Below are 19,246 nucleotides of genomic sequence, written 5' to 3'. Positions count from 1 at the left end.
AAATTAAAGTGTTTTGCATGGAACTTTAGATACATTTCTCCTTAATGCAACCACTGTGTCAGATTTCAAAAAAACTTTACGGAAAAAGCATCATCTGAGTACGGCGCTCAGAGCCCAAACCAGCCAAAATAAATATCTGCCATGTCAACATTAGTCAGAAATAGCATTATAAATATTCACTAACCTTTGATGATCTTCATCAGAATGCACTCCCAGGAATCCCAGTCCCACAATAAATGTTTGATTTGTTCGATAAAGTTAATCATTTATGTCCAAATAGCTTCTTTTGTTGGGGCTTTTGGTAAACAAATCCAAACACGGGTTCAGGTTCAGCCGAACGTCGGAAGAAAAGTTTAAAAAGCTATTACAGGTCGTAGAAATTTGTCAAACTAAGTATAGAATCAATCTTTAGGATGTTTTTATCATAAATGTTCAATAACGTTCCAACCGGAGAATTCCATTGTCTGTAGAAAAGCAATGGAATGAGAGCTACCTCTCATGTGAAATGCGCTTGACTGAGATCGAGGCTGCTGCCAGATCTCTGACTCAAACCCCTCTCATCCGGCCCCCCTTCACAGTAGAAGCCTGAAACAATGTTCTAAAGACGGTTGACTTCTAGTGGAAGCCGTAGGAAGTGCAAAATGACCCATATCCCACTGTGTATTCGATAGTGGCTGAGTTCAAAAACTACAAACCTCAGATTTCCCACTTCCTGTTTGGATTTTTTCTCAGGTTTTTGCCTGCCATATGAGTTCTGTTATACTCACAGACATCATTCAAACTGTTCTAGAAACTTCAGAGTGTTTTCTATCCAATACTAATAATAATATGCATATATTAGCATCTGGGACTGAGTAGGAGGCCGTTTACTCTGGGCACGCTATTCATCCAAAAATGAAAATGCTGCCCCCTATCCCAAAGAAGTTAACCTCTATGGGATCGGTGTCCCCTCGCGGGACGATTGAGCTAATGTGATTAGCATGAGGTTCTAAGTAACAAAGAAAAATCTCAGGACATAGACATATCTGATATGGGCAGAACTCTTAAATTCGTGTTAATCTAACTGCACTGTCCAATTTACAGTAGCTATTACAGTAAATAAATACCATGCTATTGTTTGAGGAGAGTGCACAAGTATGAACTTGAAAATGTAATAATAATAAACCAATTAATAAACCAATTAGGCACATTTGGGCAGTCTTGATTTAAATTTAAAAAATACCGATATGCAATGGTTCATTGGATCAGTCTAAAACGTTGCACATACTACCATCTAGTGGTAAAAATCTAAATTGCGCCTTGGCTGGAATAATACATTATGACCTTTCTCTTGCATTTCAAAGACGATGGTACAAAAAAAAATGGTTTTCCTTTGTGTTATCTTTTACTAGATCTAATGTGTTCTATTCTCCTACATGAATTTCACAGTTACACAAACTTCAAAGTGTTTCCTTTCAAATGATGTAAAAAATATGCATATCCTTGTTTCAGGTCCTGAGCTACAGGCAGTTAGATTTTTGTATGCCATTTTAGGAAAACCTTTGAAAAAAAAGGGTCAGATCCTTTTAAGAGGTTTTAACATGTAATGCGCCAAATCCACAAAATACCTCAGCCAATTCCTAAGGGAAAAGATACATTTCGATGGGAGTTAAAATAGTTCACAATACTTGAGCCTCTTTCTGCCCACAACTTAAATTCAGTCAGTAACATGGACCCAATGCTATTGAAATTACCAGTAAATCCCCCAAATAACCCCATTATAATGGTTTGTTGTCTTAACAGATTAGCATCACTGTAGTGCTATTCACTCAACTGTACGACTTGATTAGTTCAGTGTTAGCTAGCTACATAGCTGTCTTTGTTTCCAAGATAATTGTGTAGTTTAGTGTGTGTAGCCTTGGAGTGATTATCTTAATTCACTGAGGTTCGCTAGCCAGCTATTTGTCGTCCTTAACGTAGGAGACTCTGCTAGCTAGCCAACGTCTACTGAATAGAACTCAACCGGTCGCATTCACAGGTAGTATCACATTTTCATTTCATTACAGTACAACGGTTTGATTTGTTTGATCGTAGCTAGCTACATAGCTAGCTACATAGCCGTCTTTGTTTCAAAGATAATTGTGTAGTCTAGAGCGATTTCCTAGGTTAGCTAGCCAGCTATTGTCGTTCTTTTAACTCAACGTAACGTAAACAACACTGCTAGCTAGCCAGCTAGCCCCCGAATAGCAGCACTGTAGAAATTATTACACTCAACGGAACGACTTGATTAGTGTAGTGTCAACAACGCAGCTACTGCCAGCTAGCCTACTTTAGCAGTACTGTATCATTTTAATCATTTTAGTCAATAAGATTCTTGCTACGTAAGCCTAACTTTCTGAACATTCGAGACGTGTAGTCCGCTTGTCATTCCAATTTCCTTGCATTAGCGTAGCCTTTTCTGTAGCCTGTCAACTATGTGTCTGTCTATCCCTGTTCTCTCCTCTCTGCACAGACCATACAAACGCTCCACACCGCGTGGCCGCGACCACCCTAACCTGGTGGTCCCAGCGCGTACGACCCACGTGGAGTTCCAGGTCTCCGGTAGCCTCTGGAACTGCCAATCTGCGGCCAACAAGGCAGAGTTCATCTCAGCCTATGCCTCCCTCCAGTCCCTTGACTTCTTGGCACTGACGGAAACATGGATCACCACAGATAACACTGCTACTCCTACTGCTCTCTCCTCGTCCGCCCACGTGTTCTCGCACACCCCGAGAGCTTCTGGTCAGCGGGGTGGTGGCACCGGGATCCTCATCTCTCCCAAGTGGTCTTTCTCTCTTTCTCCCCTTACCCATCTGTCTATTGCCTCCTTTGAATTCCATGCTGTCACAGTTACCAGCCCTTTCAAGCTTAACATCCTTATCATTTATCGCCCTCCAGGTTCCCTCGGAGAGTTCATCAATGAGCTTGATGCCTTGATAAGCTCCTTTCCTGAGGACGGCTCACCTCTCACAGTTCTGGGCGACTTTAACCTCCCCACGTCTACCTTTGACTCATTCCTCTCTGCCTCCTTCTTTCCACTCCTCTCCTCTTTTGACCTCACCCTCTCACCTTCCCCCTACTCACAAGGCAGGCAATACGCTTGACCTCATCTTTACTAGATGCTGTTCTTCCACTAACCTCATTGCAACTCCCTCCAAGTCTCCGACCACTACCTTGTATCCTTTTCCCTCTCGCTCTCATCCAACACTTCCCACACTGCCCCTACTCGGATGGTATCGCGCCGTCCCAACCTTCGCTCTCTCTCCCCCGCTACTCTCTCCTCTTCCATCCTATCTTCTCTTCCCTCTGCTCAAACTTTCTCCAACCTATCTCCTGATTCTGCCTCCTCAACCCTCCTCTCCTCCCTTACTGCATCCTTTGACTCCCTATGTCCCCTATCCTCCAGGCCGGCTCGGTCCTCCCCTCCCGCTCCGTGGCTCGACGACTCATTGCGAGCTCACAGAACAGGGCTCCGGGCAGCCGAGCGGAAATGGAGGAAAACTCGCCTCCCTGCGGACCTGGCATCCTTTCACTCCCTCCTCTCTACATTTTCCTCCTCTGTCTCTGCTGCTAAAGCCACTTTCTACCATTCTAAGTTCCAAGCATCTGCCTCTAACCCTAGGAAGCTCTTTGCCACCTTCTCCTCCCTCCTGAATCCTCCCCCCCTCCCTCCTCCCTCTCTGCAGATGACTTCGTCAACCATTTTGAAAAGAAGGTCGATGACATCCGATCCTCGTTTGCTAAGTCAAACGACACCGCTGGTTCTGCTCACACTGCCCTACCCTATGCTCTGACCTCTTTCTCCCCTCTCTCTCCAGATGAAATCTCGCGTCTTGTGACGGCCGGCCGCCCAACAACCTGCCCGCTTGACCCTATCCCCTCCTCTCTTCTCCAGACCATTTCCGGAGACCTTCTCCCTTACCTCACCTCGCTCATCAACTCATCCCTGACCGCTGGCTACGTCCCTCCCGTCTTCAAGAGAGCGAGAGTTGCACCCCTTCTGAAAAAACCTACACTCGATCCCTCCGATGTCAACAACTACAGACCAGTATCCCTTCTCTCTTTTCTCTCCAAAACTCTTGAGCGTGCCGTCCTTGGCCAGCTCTACCGCTATCTCTCTCAGAATGACCTTCTTGATCCAAATCAGTCAGGTTTCAAGACTAGTCATTCAACTGAGACTGCTCTTCTCTGTATCACGGAGGCGCTCCGCACTGCTAAAGCTAACTCTCTCTCCTCTGCTCTCATCCTTCTAGACCTATCGGCTGCCTTCGATACTGTGAACCATCAGATCCTCCTCTCCACCCTCTCCGAGTTGGGCATCTCCGGCGCGGCCCACGCTTGGTTGCGTCCTACCTGACAGGTCGCTCCTACCAGGTGGCGTGGCGAGAATCTGTCTCCTCACCACGCGCTCTCACCACTGGTGTCCCCCAGGGCTCTGTTCTAGGCCCTCTCTTATTCTCGCTATACACCAAGTCACTTGGCTCTGTCATAACCTCACATGGTCTCTCCTATCATTGCTATGCAGACGACACACAATTAATCTTCTCCTTTCCCCCTTCTGATGACCAGGTGGCGAATCGCATCTCTGCATGTCTGGCAGACATATCAGTGTGGATGACGGATCACCACCTCAAGCTGAACCTCAGCAAGACGGAGCTCCTCTTCCTCCCGGGGAAGGACTGCCCGTTCCATGATCTCGCCATCACGGTTGACAACTCCATTGTGTCCTCCTCCCAGAGCGCTAAGAACCTTGGCGTGATCCTGGACAACACCCTGACGTTCTCAACTAACATCAAGGCGGTGTCCCGTTCCTGTAGGTTCATGCTCTACAACATCCGCAGAGTACGACCCTGCCTCACACAGGAAGCGGCGCAGGTCCTAATCCAGGCACTTGTCATCTCCCGTCTTGATTACTGCAACTCGCTGTTGGCTGGGCTCCCTGCCTGTGCCATTAAACCCCTACAACTCATCCAGAACGCCGCAGCCCGTCTGGTGTTCAACCTTCCCAAGTTCTCTCACGTCACCCCGCTCCTCCGCTCTCTCCACTGGCTTCCAGTTGAAGCTCGCATCCGCTACAAGACCATGGTGCTCGCCTACGGAGCTGTGAGGGGAACGGCACCTCAGTACCTCCAGGCTCTGATCAGGCCCTACACCCAAACAAGGGCACTGCGTTCATCCACCTCTGGCCTGCTCGCCTCCCTACCACTGAGGAAGTACAGTTCCCGCTCAGCCCAGTCAAAACTGTTCGCTGCTCTGGCCCCCAATGGTGGAACAAACTCCCTCACGACGCCAGGACAGCGGAGTCAATCACCACCTTCCGGAGACACCTGAAACCCCACCTCTTCAAGGAATACCTAGGATAGGGTAAGTAAGGGTAGGTAATCCTTCTCCCCCAACAAGATTTAGATGCAAGTGGCTGTTCCACTGGTTGTCATAAGGTGTATGCACCAATTTGTAAGTCGCTCTGGATAAGAGCGTCTGCTAAATGACTTAAATGTAATGTAAATGTAAACATCTGGTACATAATAAGGACACAATTACCAGAAAATAACCTTAAAGTTCATCCAAGTATTTATTTAGCAGTCATATAGTAGAATCAACATTCATTGATTTGGAAACAGATCTGGCAAGGTCAATAAAAGTAGATCATATTTTCCCTTGCGACATAATGAAATTCCTTCATTATGTCACATTTACTCCGCAATTATTTTTTATTTGACGGAAACCCTCATTTGGTTTCTTACGTCATTACAAGTTATGTCTACATTCAGTGTTAATTCTCCCGAACTCTTACTGCGGGAAAAAAATAATTTTCAAGCCATATGTGCTATTTTATTTAAATGTATTAACCGGACCGAGAAAATCCCATAAGAGTTTATAGTTTCATTGGTTAGGGTAAGTGAATTCCCCATACTTTCATGTCATGAATTTAACAAATATTGCCCCTACACTCACTTTTCGAATGACCAATCGCCCCACACACTACGCTTCGGGTATTTTTATGCTACCCCTGCAATATCCATGCTGATAACAGGTGTCAAACCTGCCGTCCAAGCAGACGTACACATTCTATCAATATCAAATCTAACCTAATCACATTGTATTAGTCACATACACATGGTTAGCAGATGTTAATGTGCGTGTAGTGAAATGTTTGTGCTTCTAGTTCCGACAGTGCAGTAATATCTAACAAGTAATCTCACAAATTCACAATGACTACATTATATACATAAATGTAAAGGAATGGATAAGAATATGTACAGTTGAAGTCGGAAGTTTACATACACTTAGGTTGGAGTCATTAAAACTTGTTTTTCAACCACTCCACACATTTTTTGTTAATCAAATCAAATGTATTTATATAGCCCTTCGTACATCAGCTGATATCTCAAAGTGCTGTACAGAAACCCAGCCTAAAACCCCAAACAGCAAGCAATGCAGGTGTAGAAGCACGGTGGCTAGGAAAAACTCCCTAGAAAGGCAAAAACCTAGCAAGAAATCTAGAGAGGAACCAGGCTATGAGGGGTGGCCAGTCCTCTTATGGCTGTGCCGGGTAGAGATTATAACAGAACATTGCCAAGATGTTCAAATGTTCATAAATGACCAGTATGGGCAAATAATAATAATCACAGTAGTTGTCGAGGGTGCAGCAAGTCAGCACCTCAGGATTAAATGTCAGTTGGCTTTTCATAGCCGATCATTAAGAGTATCTCTACCACTCCTGCTGTCTCTGGAGAGTTGAAAACAGCAGGTCTGGGACAGGTAGCACGTCCGGTGAACAGGTCAGGATTCCATAGCCGCAGGCAGAACAGTTGAAACTGGAGCAGCAGCACGGCCAGGTGGACTGGGGACAGCAAGGAGTCATCATGCCAGGTGGTCCTGAGGCATGGTCCTAAGGCTCAGGTCCTCCGAGAGAGAGAGAAAGAGAGAATTAGAGAGAGCATACTTAAATTCACACAGGACACTGGATAAGACAGGAGAAGTACTCCAGATATAACAAACTGACCCTAGTCCCCGACACATAAACTACTGCAGCATAAATACTGGAGGCTGAGACAGGAGGGGTCAGGAGACACTGTGGCCCCATCCGATGATACCTCCAGACAGGGCCAAACAGGAAGGATATAACCCCACCCACTTTGCCAAAGCACAGCCCCCACACCACTAGAGGGATATCTTCAACCACCAACTTACCATCCTGAGACAAGGCCGAGTATAGCCCACAAAGATCTCCTCCACGGCACCCAGCATGGGGGGGTGCCAACTCAGATAGGAAGATCACATCAGTGACTCAACCCACTCAACACTCAAGTGACGCACCACTCCTAGGGACAGCATGAAAGAGCACCAGAAAGCCAGTGACTCAGCCCCTGTAATAGGGTTGGGGGCAGAGAATCCCAGTGCAAAGAGGGGAACCGGCCAGGCAGAGACAGCAAGGGCGGTTCGTTGCTCCAGAGCCTTTCCGTTCACCTTCACACTCCTGGGTCAGACTACACTCAATCATATGACCCACTGAAGAGATGAGTCTTCAGTAAAGACTTAAAGGTTGAGACCGAGTTTGCGTCTCTCACATGGGTAGGTAGACCATTACATAAAAATGGAGCTCTATAGGAGAAAGCCCTGCCTCCAGCTGTTTGCTTAGAAATTCTAGGGACAATTAGGAGGCCTGCATCTTGTGACCGTAGCGTACGTGTAGGTATGTACGGCAGGACCAAATCAGAGAGATAGGTAGGAGCAAGCCCATGTAATGCTTTGTAGGTTAGCAGTAAAACCTTGAAATCAGCCCTTGCCTTGACAGGAAGCCAGTGTAGGGAGGATAGCACTGGCATTTTTTTTGGTTCTAGTCAGGATTCTAGCAGCCGTATTTAGCACTAACTGAAGTTTATTTGTGCTTTATCTGGGTAGGAAAGTAGAGCATTGCAGTAATCTAACCTAGAAGTAACAAAAGCATGGATACATTTTTCTGCATCATTTTTGGACAGAAGGTTTCTGATTTTTGCAAACCATTCACAGAGACAAACTGATATCTTTCCGACAGATAAGATCTAAACCAGGCCAGAACTTGTCCGTGTGGACCAATTTGGGTTTCGAATCTCTCCAAAAGAATGTGGTGATCGATGGTATCAAAAGCAGCATTAAGGTCTAGTTAACAAACTATAGTTTTGGCAAGTCGGTTAGGACATCTACTTTGTGCATGACATAAGTAATTTTTCCAGTTGGTGGACCTGACTCACTTACACCAGCTCTGTCAGGAGGACAACATTTTTTTGGGAAGCTTGTGGAAGGCTACCCGAAACGTTTGACCCAAGTTAAACAATCTAAAGGCAATGCTACCAAATACTAATTGAGTGTATGTAAACTTCTGAGCCACTGGGAATGTGATGAAATAAATAAAAGCTGAAATAAATCATTCTCTGTACTATTATTCTGACATTTCACATTCTTAAAATAAAGTGGTGATCCTAACTGCCCTAAGACAGGGAATTTTTACTTGGATTAATGTCAGGAAATTAGTTAAATGTATTTGGCTAAGCTGTATATAAATATCTTACTTCAACTGTATATATAAATATATAGATGAGCCATGGCCGTGCGGCATAGGCAAGATGCAGTAGATGGTATAGAATACAGTGTAAACATATGAGATAAGTAATGTGGGATATGTAGACATTATTAAAGTGGCGTTATTTAAAGTGATACATTTATTAAATTGGCAAGAGATTTGAGTCTGAATGTTGGCAGCAGCCACTCTATGTTAGTGATGACTGTTTAACAGTCTGATGGCCTTGATATGAAAGTTTTTCAGTCTCTCGGTCCCAGCTCTGATGCACCTGTACTGACCTCGCCTTCTGGATGATAGCAGGGGAAACAGGCAGTGGCTCTTTTTATCCTTCCTGTGACATCGGGTGCTGTAGGTGTCCTATCACCTCCACCTTACCTGACACCCTAGACCCACTCCTATTTGCTTACCGCCCAAATAGGTCCACAGACGATGCAATCTCAACCACACTGCACACTGCCCTAACCCATCTGGACAAGAGGAATCCCTATGTGAAAATGCTGTTCATCGACTACAGCTCGGCATTCAACACCATAGTACCCTCCAAGCTCGTCATCAAGCTCGAGACCCTGGGTCTCGACCCCGCCCTGTGCAACTGGGTACTGGACTTCCTGACGGGCCGCCCCCAGGTGGTGAGGGTAGGCAACAACATCTCCACCCCGCTGATCCTCAACACTGGGGCCCCACAAGGGTGCGTTCTGAGCCCTCTCCTGTACTCCCTGTTCACCCACGACTGTGTGGCCACGCACGCCTCCAACTCAATCATCAAGTTTGCGGACGACACAACAGTAGTAGGCTTGATCACCAACAACGACGAGACGACCTACAGGGAGGAGGTGAGGGCCCTCGGAGTGTGGTGTCAGGAAAATAACCTCACACTCAATGTCAACAAAACTAAGGAGATGATTGTGGACTTCAGGAAACAGCAGAGGGAACACCCCCCTATCCACATCGATGGAACAGTAGTGGAGAGGGTAGCAAGTTTTAAGTTCCTCGGCATACACATCACAGACAAAGTGAATTGGTCCACTCACACAGATAGCATCGTGAAGAAGGCGCAGCAGCGCCTCTTCAACCTAAGGAGGCTGAAGAAATTCGGCTTGTCACCAAAAGCAATCACAAACTTCTACAGATGCACAATCGAGAGCATCCTGGCGGGCTGTATCACCGCCCGGTACGGCAACTGCTCCGCCCACAACCGTAAGGCTCTCCAGAGGGTAGTGAGGTCTGCACAACGCATCACCGGGGGCAAACTACCTGCCCTCCAGGACACCTACACCACCCGATGTTACAGGAAGGCCATAAAGATCATCAAGGACAACAACCACCCGAGCCACTGCCTGTTCACCCCGCTATCATCCAGAAGGCGAGGTCAGTACAGATGCATCAAAGCTGGGACCGAGAGACTGAAAAACAGCTTCTATCTCAAGGCCATCAGACTGTTAAACAGCCACCACTAACATTGAGTGGCTGCTGCCAACACACTGACACTGACACTGACTCAACTCCAGCCACTTTAATAATGGGAATTGATGGGAAATGAGGTAAATATATCACTAGCCACTTTAAACAGTGCTACCTTATATAATGTTACATACCCTACATTATTCATCTCATATGCATACGTATATACTGTACTCTATATCATCGACTGCATCCTTATGTAATACATGTATCACTAGCCACTTTAACTATGCCACTTTGTTTACATACTCATCTCATATGTATAAACTGTACTCGATACCATCTACTGTATCTTGCCTATGCTGCTCTGTACCATCACTCATTCATATATCTTTATGTACATATTCTTTATCCCCTTACACTGTGTATAAGACAGTAGTTTTGGAATTGTTAGTTAGATTACTTGTTGGTTATTACTGCATTGTCGGAACTAGAAGCACAAGCATTTCGCTACACTCGCATTAACATCTGCTAACCATGTGTATGTGACAAATAAAATTTGATTTGATGATTTGATTTGACGTTCAACTCCCTCCAAAGATTTTCTATGGGGTTGAGATCTGGAAACTGGCTAGGCCACTCCAGGACCTTGAAATGCTTCTTACGAAGCCATTCGTACTAAATACTAATTGAGTGTATGTAAACTTCTGACCCACTGGGAATGTGATGAAATAAATAAAAGCTGAACTAAATCATTCTCTGTACTATTATTCTGACATTTCACATTCTTAAAATAAAGTGGTGATCCTAACTGCCCTAAGACAGGGAATTTTTACTTGGATTAATGTCAGGAAATTAGTTAAATGTATTTGGCTAAGCTGTATATAAATATCTTACTTCAACTGTACATATAAATATATAGATGAGCCATGGCCGTGCGGCATAGGCAAGATGCAGTAGATGGTATAGAATACAGTGTATACATATGAGATAAGTAATGTGGGATATGTAGACATTATTAAAGTGGCGTTATTTAAAGTGATACATTTATTAAATTGGCAAGAGATTTGAGTCTGAATGTTGGCAGCAGCCACTCTATGTTAGTGATGACTGTTTAACAGTCTGATGGCCTTGATATGAAAGTTTTTCAGTCTCTCGGTCCCAGCTCTGATGCACCTGTACTGACCTCGCCTTCTGGATGATCGCAGGGTGAACAGGCAGTGGCTCTTTTTATCCTTACTGTGACATCGGGTGCTGTAGGTGTCCTCGAGGGCAGGTAGCTTGCCCCCGGTCATGCGTTGTGCAGACCACACTACCCTCTGGAGATCCTTGCGGTTGTGGGCAGAGCAGTTGCCGTACCAGCCCGACAGGATGCTCTCGATTGTGCATCTGTAAAATGTACTCACATACCCAAGCTGAGTTCAAATACCCATACTAATATACTATATACTACATGCTTAATGAGTATATACTATACTATTAGTTCATTTCAGTACACTGTAACCAAATGATAACCTTTTAGTTGAGCTTTGCATGTCTACCGGAAGTTAATGCTTTTGCTTTGCAGCCTGTTGCTAGCATAGCAAATTACTAGTTAGACATTTTACTACTTTGTGTTTTGGAAATTCTGTGTTTTGGAAATTTTGACTGTTTAGAGCACACACTGCCCTCTCTAATACAGTGCCCTACACTAATATTGGCATCCTTGGTAAATATGAGCAAAACGGGCTGTTAAAAAAATATAAATGTGCTGTTTATCCTCTTGGTCTTTCATTCAAAAATCAAACCTTTATATGAAGTGAAATGATTGAAAAAAAATGTATGTGAAATAAATATTTTTCTCACAATTATTGGCACCCCTAGAAATTGTTATGAGTAAAATCTAACTGCAGTATATTCCCATTCATATTTTTTTATGTTTTTAAGTTCACCTGAGTGATTAGGAACACTTAAGTGGTAAGCCATGACATCCTGTTTCACTGGGGTATAAATATGAGGTGACACACAGGCCAAGTTCCCATAGTCATCCATCACTATGGGAAAGATCCGAGAATATAGTAATGATGTGTGACAAAAGGTTGTTTAACTGCACAAATCAGGATATGGCTATAAGAAAATAGCTCAAAGTTTGAAAATGTCCACTATCAGGGCAATAATTAAGACGTTTAAAGCAACTGGAGATGTTAACAATCGGCCTAGAAGAAGACTATTGACCCCATGCACAGTGAGGAGGATGGTTCGAGTGGCCAAAAAGTCTCTAAGAATCACAGCTGGAGAATTGCAGACGTTAGTTGGGTCATGGGGTCAGAAAATCTCCAAAACTACGATTAGATGCCACCTACTTAACATAACCACTAGGGATGTCCTTATCTCATCGCGCACCAGCGACTCATGTGACGGGCCGGGCGCAGTGCGCGCTAACCAAGGTTGCCAGATGCACGGTGTTTCCTCCGACACATTGGTGCGGCTTGCTTCCAGGTTGGATGCGCACTGTGTTAAGAAGCAGTGCGGCTTGGTTGGGTTGTGTATCGAAGGACACATGACTTTCAACCTTCGTCTCTCCCGAGCCCGTACGGGAGTTGTAGCGATGAGACAAGATAGTAGCTACTACAACAATTGGATACCACAAAATTGGGGAGAAAAAGGGGTAAAAAACAAACAAAAAAAAACATAACCACTAGTTATTTGGGAGGGTTGCCATAAAAAAAACCTTTGCTGTCATCAACAACAAACTCAAGCGCCTACAGTTTGACAGAGTTCTATGGTCAGATGAGACCAAAATATAGCCTTTTTGGAAACAAACACCAGAGGTGGGTTTGGCGTAGACAGAAAGATATCCATGCAGAAAAGTACCTCATCCCCACTGTATTTGTATGCATTGTGGATCTCCATTAGCTGCTGCAAAATTAAGCCAGTTTGTGAAGTATGGTGGTGGATCTTTGATGTTCTGGGGCTGTTTTTCTTCTGTTTTTCTTCCAACTTTCTTCCAAAGGCCCGGAGATTCTGTATGGAGGAATGGTCTCAGATCCCAATTTTTTCCACAGCTCATTTTGCTCATATTTACCAAGGGTGCCAATATTAGTGGAGGGCACTGTATATGCCAATTGAACCATTTTCTAAGCTATACCCAATTCCCCAGAGTGTAGTTATGGTATTTCTGCCTTTTAATTGGTAACGGTTTTGATACCTTGTATTAGAAACAATACTGGAACTTCTGCCAATTTATTACTGGAGAATGTGTTCAAAATGACGCATCCACTCACTGACACTCCCGGCAGGTCTGAGGTGGGTCCCTCTCTGCTCCGTTTTAGTTGGAGTGTGTGGTACCCTGAGTCACGTCTAACGGCGCCCCTGCCGCAATTTAACCTCGGTCCCCTGGGAACAATCAGCAAGCGTAGTTAGCATCCCACCGCTGTCAACAATTTGTTGTGGAATATCTAATCAAAGGGAAGAGAGACTGCGGATTCTTTCAAACAACACTTTATCAGAAGATTTGTAAAAATTGAGAATCAACCTCCCACTCAACAGTGCATAGTTGAAAAGCTCAACAAACAGTGCCGGTTCCATGCTTTTATAGAGAAAATACAGTGGGGCAAAAAAGTATTTAGTCAGCCACCAATTGTGCAAGTTCTCCCACTTAAAAAGATGAGAGAGGCCTGTAATTTTCATCATAGGTACACTTCAACTATGACAGACAAAATGAGAAAATTAATCAAGAAAATCACATTGTAGGATTTTTAATGAATCGATTTGCAAATTATGGTGGAAAATAAGTATTTGGTCAATAACAAAAGTTTATCTCAATACTTTGTTATATACCCTTTGTTGGCAATGACAGAGGTCAAACATTTTCTGTAAGTCTTTCGGAACTAGAAGCACAAGCATTTCGCTACACTCGCATTAACATCTGCTAACCATGTGTATGTGACAAATACAATTTGATTTGATTTGATGATTTGATTTGACTTTCAACTCCCTCCAAAGATGTTCTATGGGGTTGAGATCTGGAGACTGGCTAGGCCACTCCAGGACCTTGAAATGCTTCTTACGAAGCCACTCCTTCATTGGCCGGGCGGTGTGTTTGGGATCATTGTCATGCTGAAAGACCCAGCCACGTTTCATCTTCAATGCCCTTGCTGATGGAAGGAGGTTTTCACTCAAAATCTCACGATACATGGCTCCATTCATTCTTTCCTTTACACGGATCAGTCGTCCTGGTCCCTTTGCAGAAAAACAGCCCCAAAGAATGATGTTTCCACCCCCATGCTTCACAGTAGGTTTGGTGTTGTTTGGATGCAACTCATCATTCTTTGTCCTCCAAACACAACAAGTTGAGTTTTTACCAAAAGGTTATATTTTGGTTTCATATGACCATATGACATTCTCCCAATCTTCTTCTGGATCATCCAAATGCTCTCTAGCAAACTTCAGACGGGCCGGGACATGTACTGGCTTAAGCAGGGGGACACGTCTGGCACTGCAGGATTTGAGTCCCTGGCGGCGTAGTGTATTACTGATGGTAGGCTTTGTTACTTTGGTCTCAGCTCTCTGCAGGTCATTCACTAGGTCCCCCCGTGTGGTTCTGGGATTTTTGCTCACCATTTTTGTGATCATTTTGACCCCATGGGGTGAGATCTTGCGTGGAGCCCCAGATCGAGGGAGATTATCAGTGGTCTTGTATGTCTTCCATTTCCTAATAATTGCTCCCATAGTTGATTTCTTCAAACCAAGCTGCTTACCTATTGCAGATTCAGTCTTCCCAGCCTGGTGCATGTCTACAATTTTGTTTCTGGTGTCCTTTGACAGCTCTTTGGTCTTGGCCATAGTGAAGTTTGAAGTGTGACTGTTTGAGGTTGTGGACAGGTGTATTTTATACTGATAACAATAAATCTTGCTTGTTTGTAGGTGACCAAATACTTATTCTCCACCATAATTTGCAAATAAATTCATGAAAAATCCTACAATGTGATTTTCTGGATTTGTTTTCTCTCATTTTGTCTGTCATAGTTGAAGTGTACCTATGATGACAATTGCAGGCCTCTCTCATCTGTTTAAGTGGGAGAACTTGCACAATTGGTGGCTGACTAAATACTTTTTTGCCCCACTGTACATACAAACCCTTTCTGTATACGTGGCAGTCAGCAGATAGTATGTAAAAGGTAATTCGTTGTCTGTGTAAATTTAAGATAGCACAAGGTTGATTACCCCAAGGAATCAACCGTCCAACTGCATTCAGAACAACAAACTCTATAATGTGGTCCTTTCTGCAAGGTTCCATACATGTGACTTTCTGTAGATAGTAAACCCACAGGATTTTACATGCTGTGGTTGCACCCAAACGTCTCTTAGCTCTAAAGCCCATTCTTATGACTAGGTCACACCAATACAAGTTTGTATCAGGTTAGAAAAAACACTAGCATTTAACAAGAGACTCTTCTTTAAGCAGTAAAAAAAAGGAATACCATGACTAATTGTGTAATTTTCCACAACAAGGTCCGTATGTAGCCAAAAGTAGGTGCTGCTCATGTTGGTGTCTGTACTGATGATACATATACAAATACCATGACAGGGAGACATAGTGAAGTGGTAACGCGCGTGCAAGCAGTTGCTCCCGACACCACTTGGGTGACTGCAGCATCCACCGAGAGGCTCTTCCTGCCAAAGGAATGTCTGACAGCTTGAAAGCCGTTTTGGACACTACAGTGAAAATGGTTAACTTTGTCAAAGCAAGGCCCCAGAACTCTTGTGTATTTTCTGCACTATGCAATGATATGGGCAGCGACCATGTAACACTTTTACAACATTAAGAAGTGCGCTGGTTATCGAGGGGCAAGATATTTACACGTTTGTTTTATTGAGAGACGAGCTTAAAGTTTTCTTTATTGACCATAATGTTCACTTGTCTGACCACTTGTATGATGACAAGTTTCTCACACAACTGGCCTATCTGGGTGATGTTTTTTCTCTCCTGAATTATCTGAATCTAGGATTAGAGGGAATCTCCACAACTATATTCATCGTGCAGGACAGAATTGAGGCTGTGATTAAGAAGTTGGATCTCTTCTCTGTCTGCATTAAGGACAACACACTGGTCTTTCCATCATTGTATGATTTTTTGTGTGCAAAAGAACTCAAGCTTACGGACAATGTCAAATGTGATATAGTGATAAGTACCTGAGTCAGTTGGGTGTACAATTACGCAGGTACTTTCCTGAAACGGATGACACAAACAACTGGATTCGTTATCCCTTTCATGCACTGACTCCAGTCCACTTACCGATATCTGAACAAGAGAGCCTCATCGAAATTGCATCAAGCGGTTCTGTGAAAATTGAATTTAATCAGAAGGCTCTGCCAGATTTCTGGATTGGGCTGCGCTCAGAGTATCCTGAATTGGCAAATCGCGCTGTTAAGTCACTGATGTCCTTTGCAACCACGTACCTACGTGAGATTGGATTCTCGGCCCTCACTAGCATGAAAACTAAATACAGGCACAGACTGTGTGTGGAAAATGATTTAAGACTGAGACTCTCTCCAATACAACCCAACACTGAAGAGTTATGTGCATCCTTTCAAGCACACCCTTCTCATTAACCTGTGGTGAATTATTCACCATTTTCTAAAAACAAATAAGGTTTTACATATAAGATGATTAAATAAAGAGCAAAATTATTGATTATTATTATATTATTATTGGTGCCCTGGTCCTATAAGGGCTCTTTGTCACTTCCCACGAGCCGTGTTGTGACAAAAACTCACAGTAATTATTTTGTTTAAAAAATGTATCGTGTGTGTGTGTGTGTGTGTGTGTGTGTGTGTGTGTGTGTGCGTGCGTGCGTGCGTGCGTGCGTGCGTGCGTGCGTGTGTCAGGCTTACAATGATGACAAAAAACAACATTTGAGAGTGCGCTGACCCTGGTGCTAGAGGGGATACGCAGCTAGAGGTTGGATGTTTGACGGGGTACGGGACTATAAAAGTTTGGGAACCACTGTTATAGAGAATAGGGTTGGATTTATTCTAATATTACTAAGAAAGAATCACAAGCTATGGTAATGTTAGAGAATAGGGTTGGATTTATTATAATATTACTCAGAGAATCTCAAGCTATGGTAATGTTTAGAGAATAGGGTTAGATTTCTTATAATGTTGGCCAGAGAATCACAAACCATGGTAATGTTATAGAGAATAGGGTTGGATTTATTATAATGTTTCTCAGAGAATCACAAACTCTGGTAATGTTATAGAGAATAGGGTTGGATTTATTATAATGTTTCTCAGAGAATCACACACTCTGGTAATGTTATAGAGAATAGGGTTGGACTTATTATAATGTTGCTCAGAGAATCACAAACCATGGTAATGTTATAGAGAATAGGGTTGGATTTATTATAATGTTGCTCAGAGAATCACAAACTATGGTAATGTTAGAGAGAATAGTGCAAGACATCTAGGGACTTTAAGGTGTTTCAGGAGATGTGCATAACTCTACATAAATGAAAGAGAGACAGAGGGGAAGGAGGGAGAGAGGGATAAAAGTATTCATCAGGGGATGGAGGAGGCATAAAACGGAGCGGGGCAGTGAAAGAGTGTGTGAGCTGACATGAATAGAACAAAGGCTGTGTGATTCCTGCTGTGAGCAGGAACTCACCTGGAACTAACTACCGTTTAGGGGCATTCACTGGAACGTTGTGTGTGGGGGTACGTTGAGTTTGAGAGAGCTCAGAGACTTATTTACAGAATAAAGAAGAGGGATTTCTGCTCTTTTTGTCTCTCTGTATCTGTCTGTCTCACCTCCCCCTCCTCTCTCCCCCCCCGCCCCCTCCTCTCTCTCCCCCGCCCCTCCTCTCTCTCTCCCCCTCCCTCTCCCCTTCCTCTCTCCCCCACACCCCTCCTCTTTCTCCCCCACACCCCTCCTCTCTCTCCCCCACTCCCTCCTCTCTCCCCCACACCCCTCCTCTCTCTCCCCTGCCCCCTCCTCTCTCTCCCCCGCCCCCGCCCCCTCCTCTCTCCCCCCACACCCCTCCTCTCTCCCCCGCCCTCCTCCTTTCTCTCCCCCGCCCCTCCTCTCTCCCCCCGCCCCCTCCTCTCTCTCTCCCTCGCCCCCTCCTCTCTCCCCCACACCCTTCCTCTCTCTCCCCCTGCCCCCTCCTCTCTCCCCCACACCCCTCCTCTCTCTCTCCCTCGCCCCCTCCTCTCTCCCCCACCCCCTCCTCTCTCCCCCCCCGCCCCCTCCTCTCTCCTCCCCCGCCCTCTCCTCTCTCTCTCCCCCGCCCCCTCATTTCTCCCCCTCATTTCTCTCCCCCCATCCCCTCCTCTCTCTCTCCCTCTAGAAGTGTCGGTTGATAGAGACCGCTGATCAGGAGCTGACTGACTTCACTAAATGTCTGGCCATCATGGTGGAGGAGATCAAGAGAAAACAGCTTCAGGTAATCGTCCTCTTCCTCCCCCTCTTCCTCGACCCCTGTCCTTCCCCTCCGTCCTCCCCCTCCGTCGTCCCCCTCTGTCTTCCCACTCTGTCTTCCCACTCTGTCTTCCCACTCTTCCTCTGCCTCTTGCTCACCTGTCAGAGAGGGTGTGTGTGTGTTTGTCTCTCAACTGTCAGAGAGGGTGTGTGTGTGTTTGTCTCTCACCTGTCAGAGAGGGTGTGTGTGTGTTTGTCTCTCAACTGTCAGAGAGGGTGTGTGTGTGTTTGTCTCTCAACTGTCAGAGAGGATGTGTGTTTATTTGGTGTGTTATTCACCTTAAGACCCTCACTGCACACATGGACCCTTCATTCTTATTGCACACACACACACACACACACACACCTGATTAACTGTCAGACAGTGAACCAGTGTCCTCAAACAGTCTGTCTAGTTAATCAGTGAGACAGATTTAGACTATGAGCTTTGTGCTAAAACAACCATTTGAACCTTCTGTTTGTTCTTTTGAGTAATGTCTAACCTCCATATCCCTAAAGTATACACATAACCTGTTGCAGTGTTGAAAGTATGACTACAATGAAAAAGACAGGCCGCGTATAGTCATGGCCAAAAGTTTTGAGAATGACACAAATTTTAATTTTCACAAAGTTTGCTGCTTCAGTGTCTTTAGATATTTTTGTCAGATGTTACTATGGAATACTGAAGTATAATTACAAGCATTTCATAAGTGTCAGATGCTTTTATTGACAATTACATGAAGTTAATGCAAAGAGTCAATTTTTGAAGTGTCGACCCTTCTTTTTTAAGACCTCTGCAATCCGCCCTGGCATGCTGTCAATTA

General features: G+C 44.6%; 1 protein-coding gene across 4 annotated transcripts in view; it reads left to right on the top strand.

The window, feature by feature from the left end:
• Positions 1 to 19,246, top strand: part of tpk1 (thiamin pyrophosphokinase 1) — a 75,664-nt gene that overhangs the window by 24,748 nt on the left and 31,670 nt on the right. For all 4 annotated transcript variants that reach the window (XM_052483615.1, XM_052483617.1, XM_052483616.1 and 1 more), the window contains exon 6: positions 18,313 to 18,408. In XM_052483615.1, coding sequence (XP_052339575.1) covers positions 18,313 to 18,408 — 96 coding nt within the window. The remainder of the gene's footprint in view (positions 1 to 18,312; positions 18,409 to 19,246) is intronic.

This window comes from Oncorhynchus keta, chromosome 28 (assembly GCF_023373465.1).
Source record: "Oncorhynchus keta strain PuntledgeMale-10-30-2019 chromosome 28, Oket_V2, whole genome shotgun sequence".
Classification (NCBI taxonomy): Eukaryota; Metazoa; Chordata; class Actinopteri; order Salmoniformes; family Salmonidae; genus Oncorhynchus; species Oncorhynchus keta.
The sequence above is the reverse complement of the archived record's forward strand: the minus strand, read 5'-3'. Positions and strand labels throughout refer to the sequence as shown.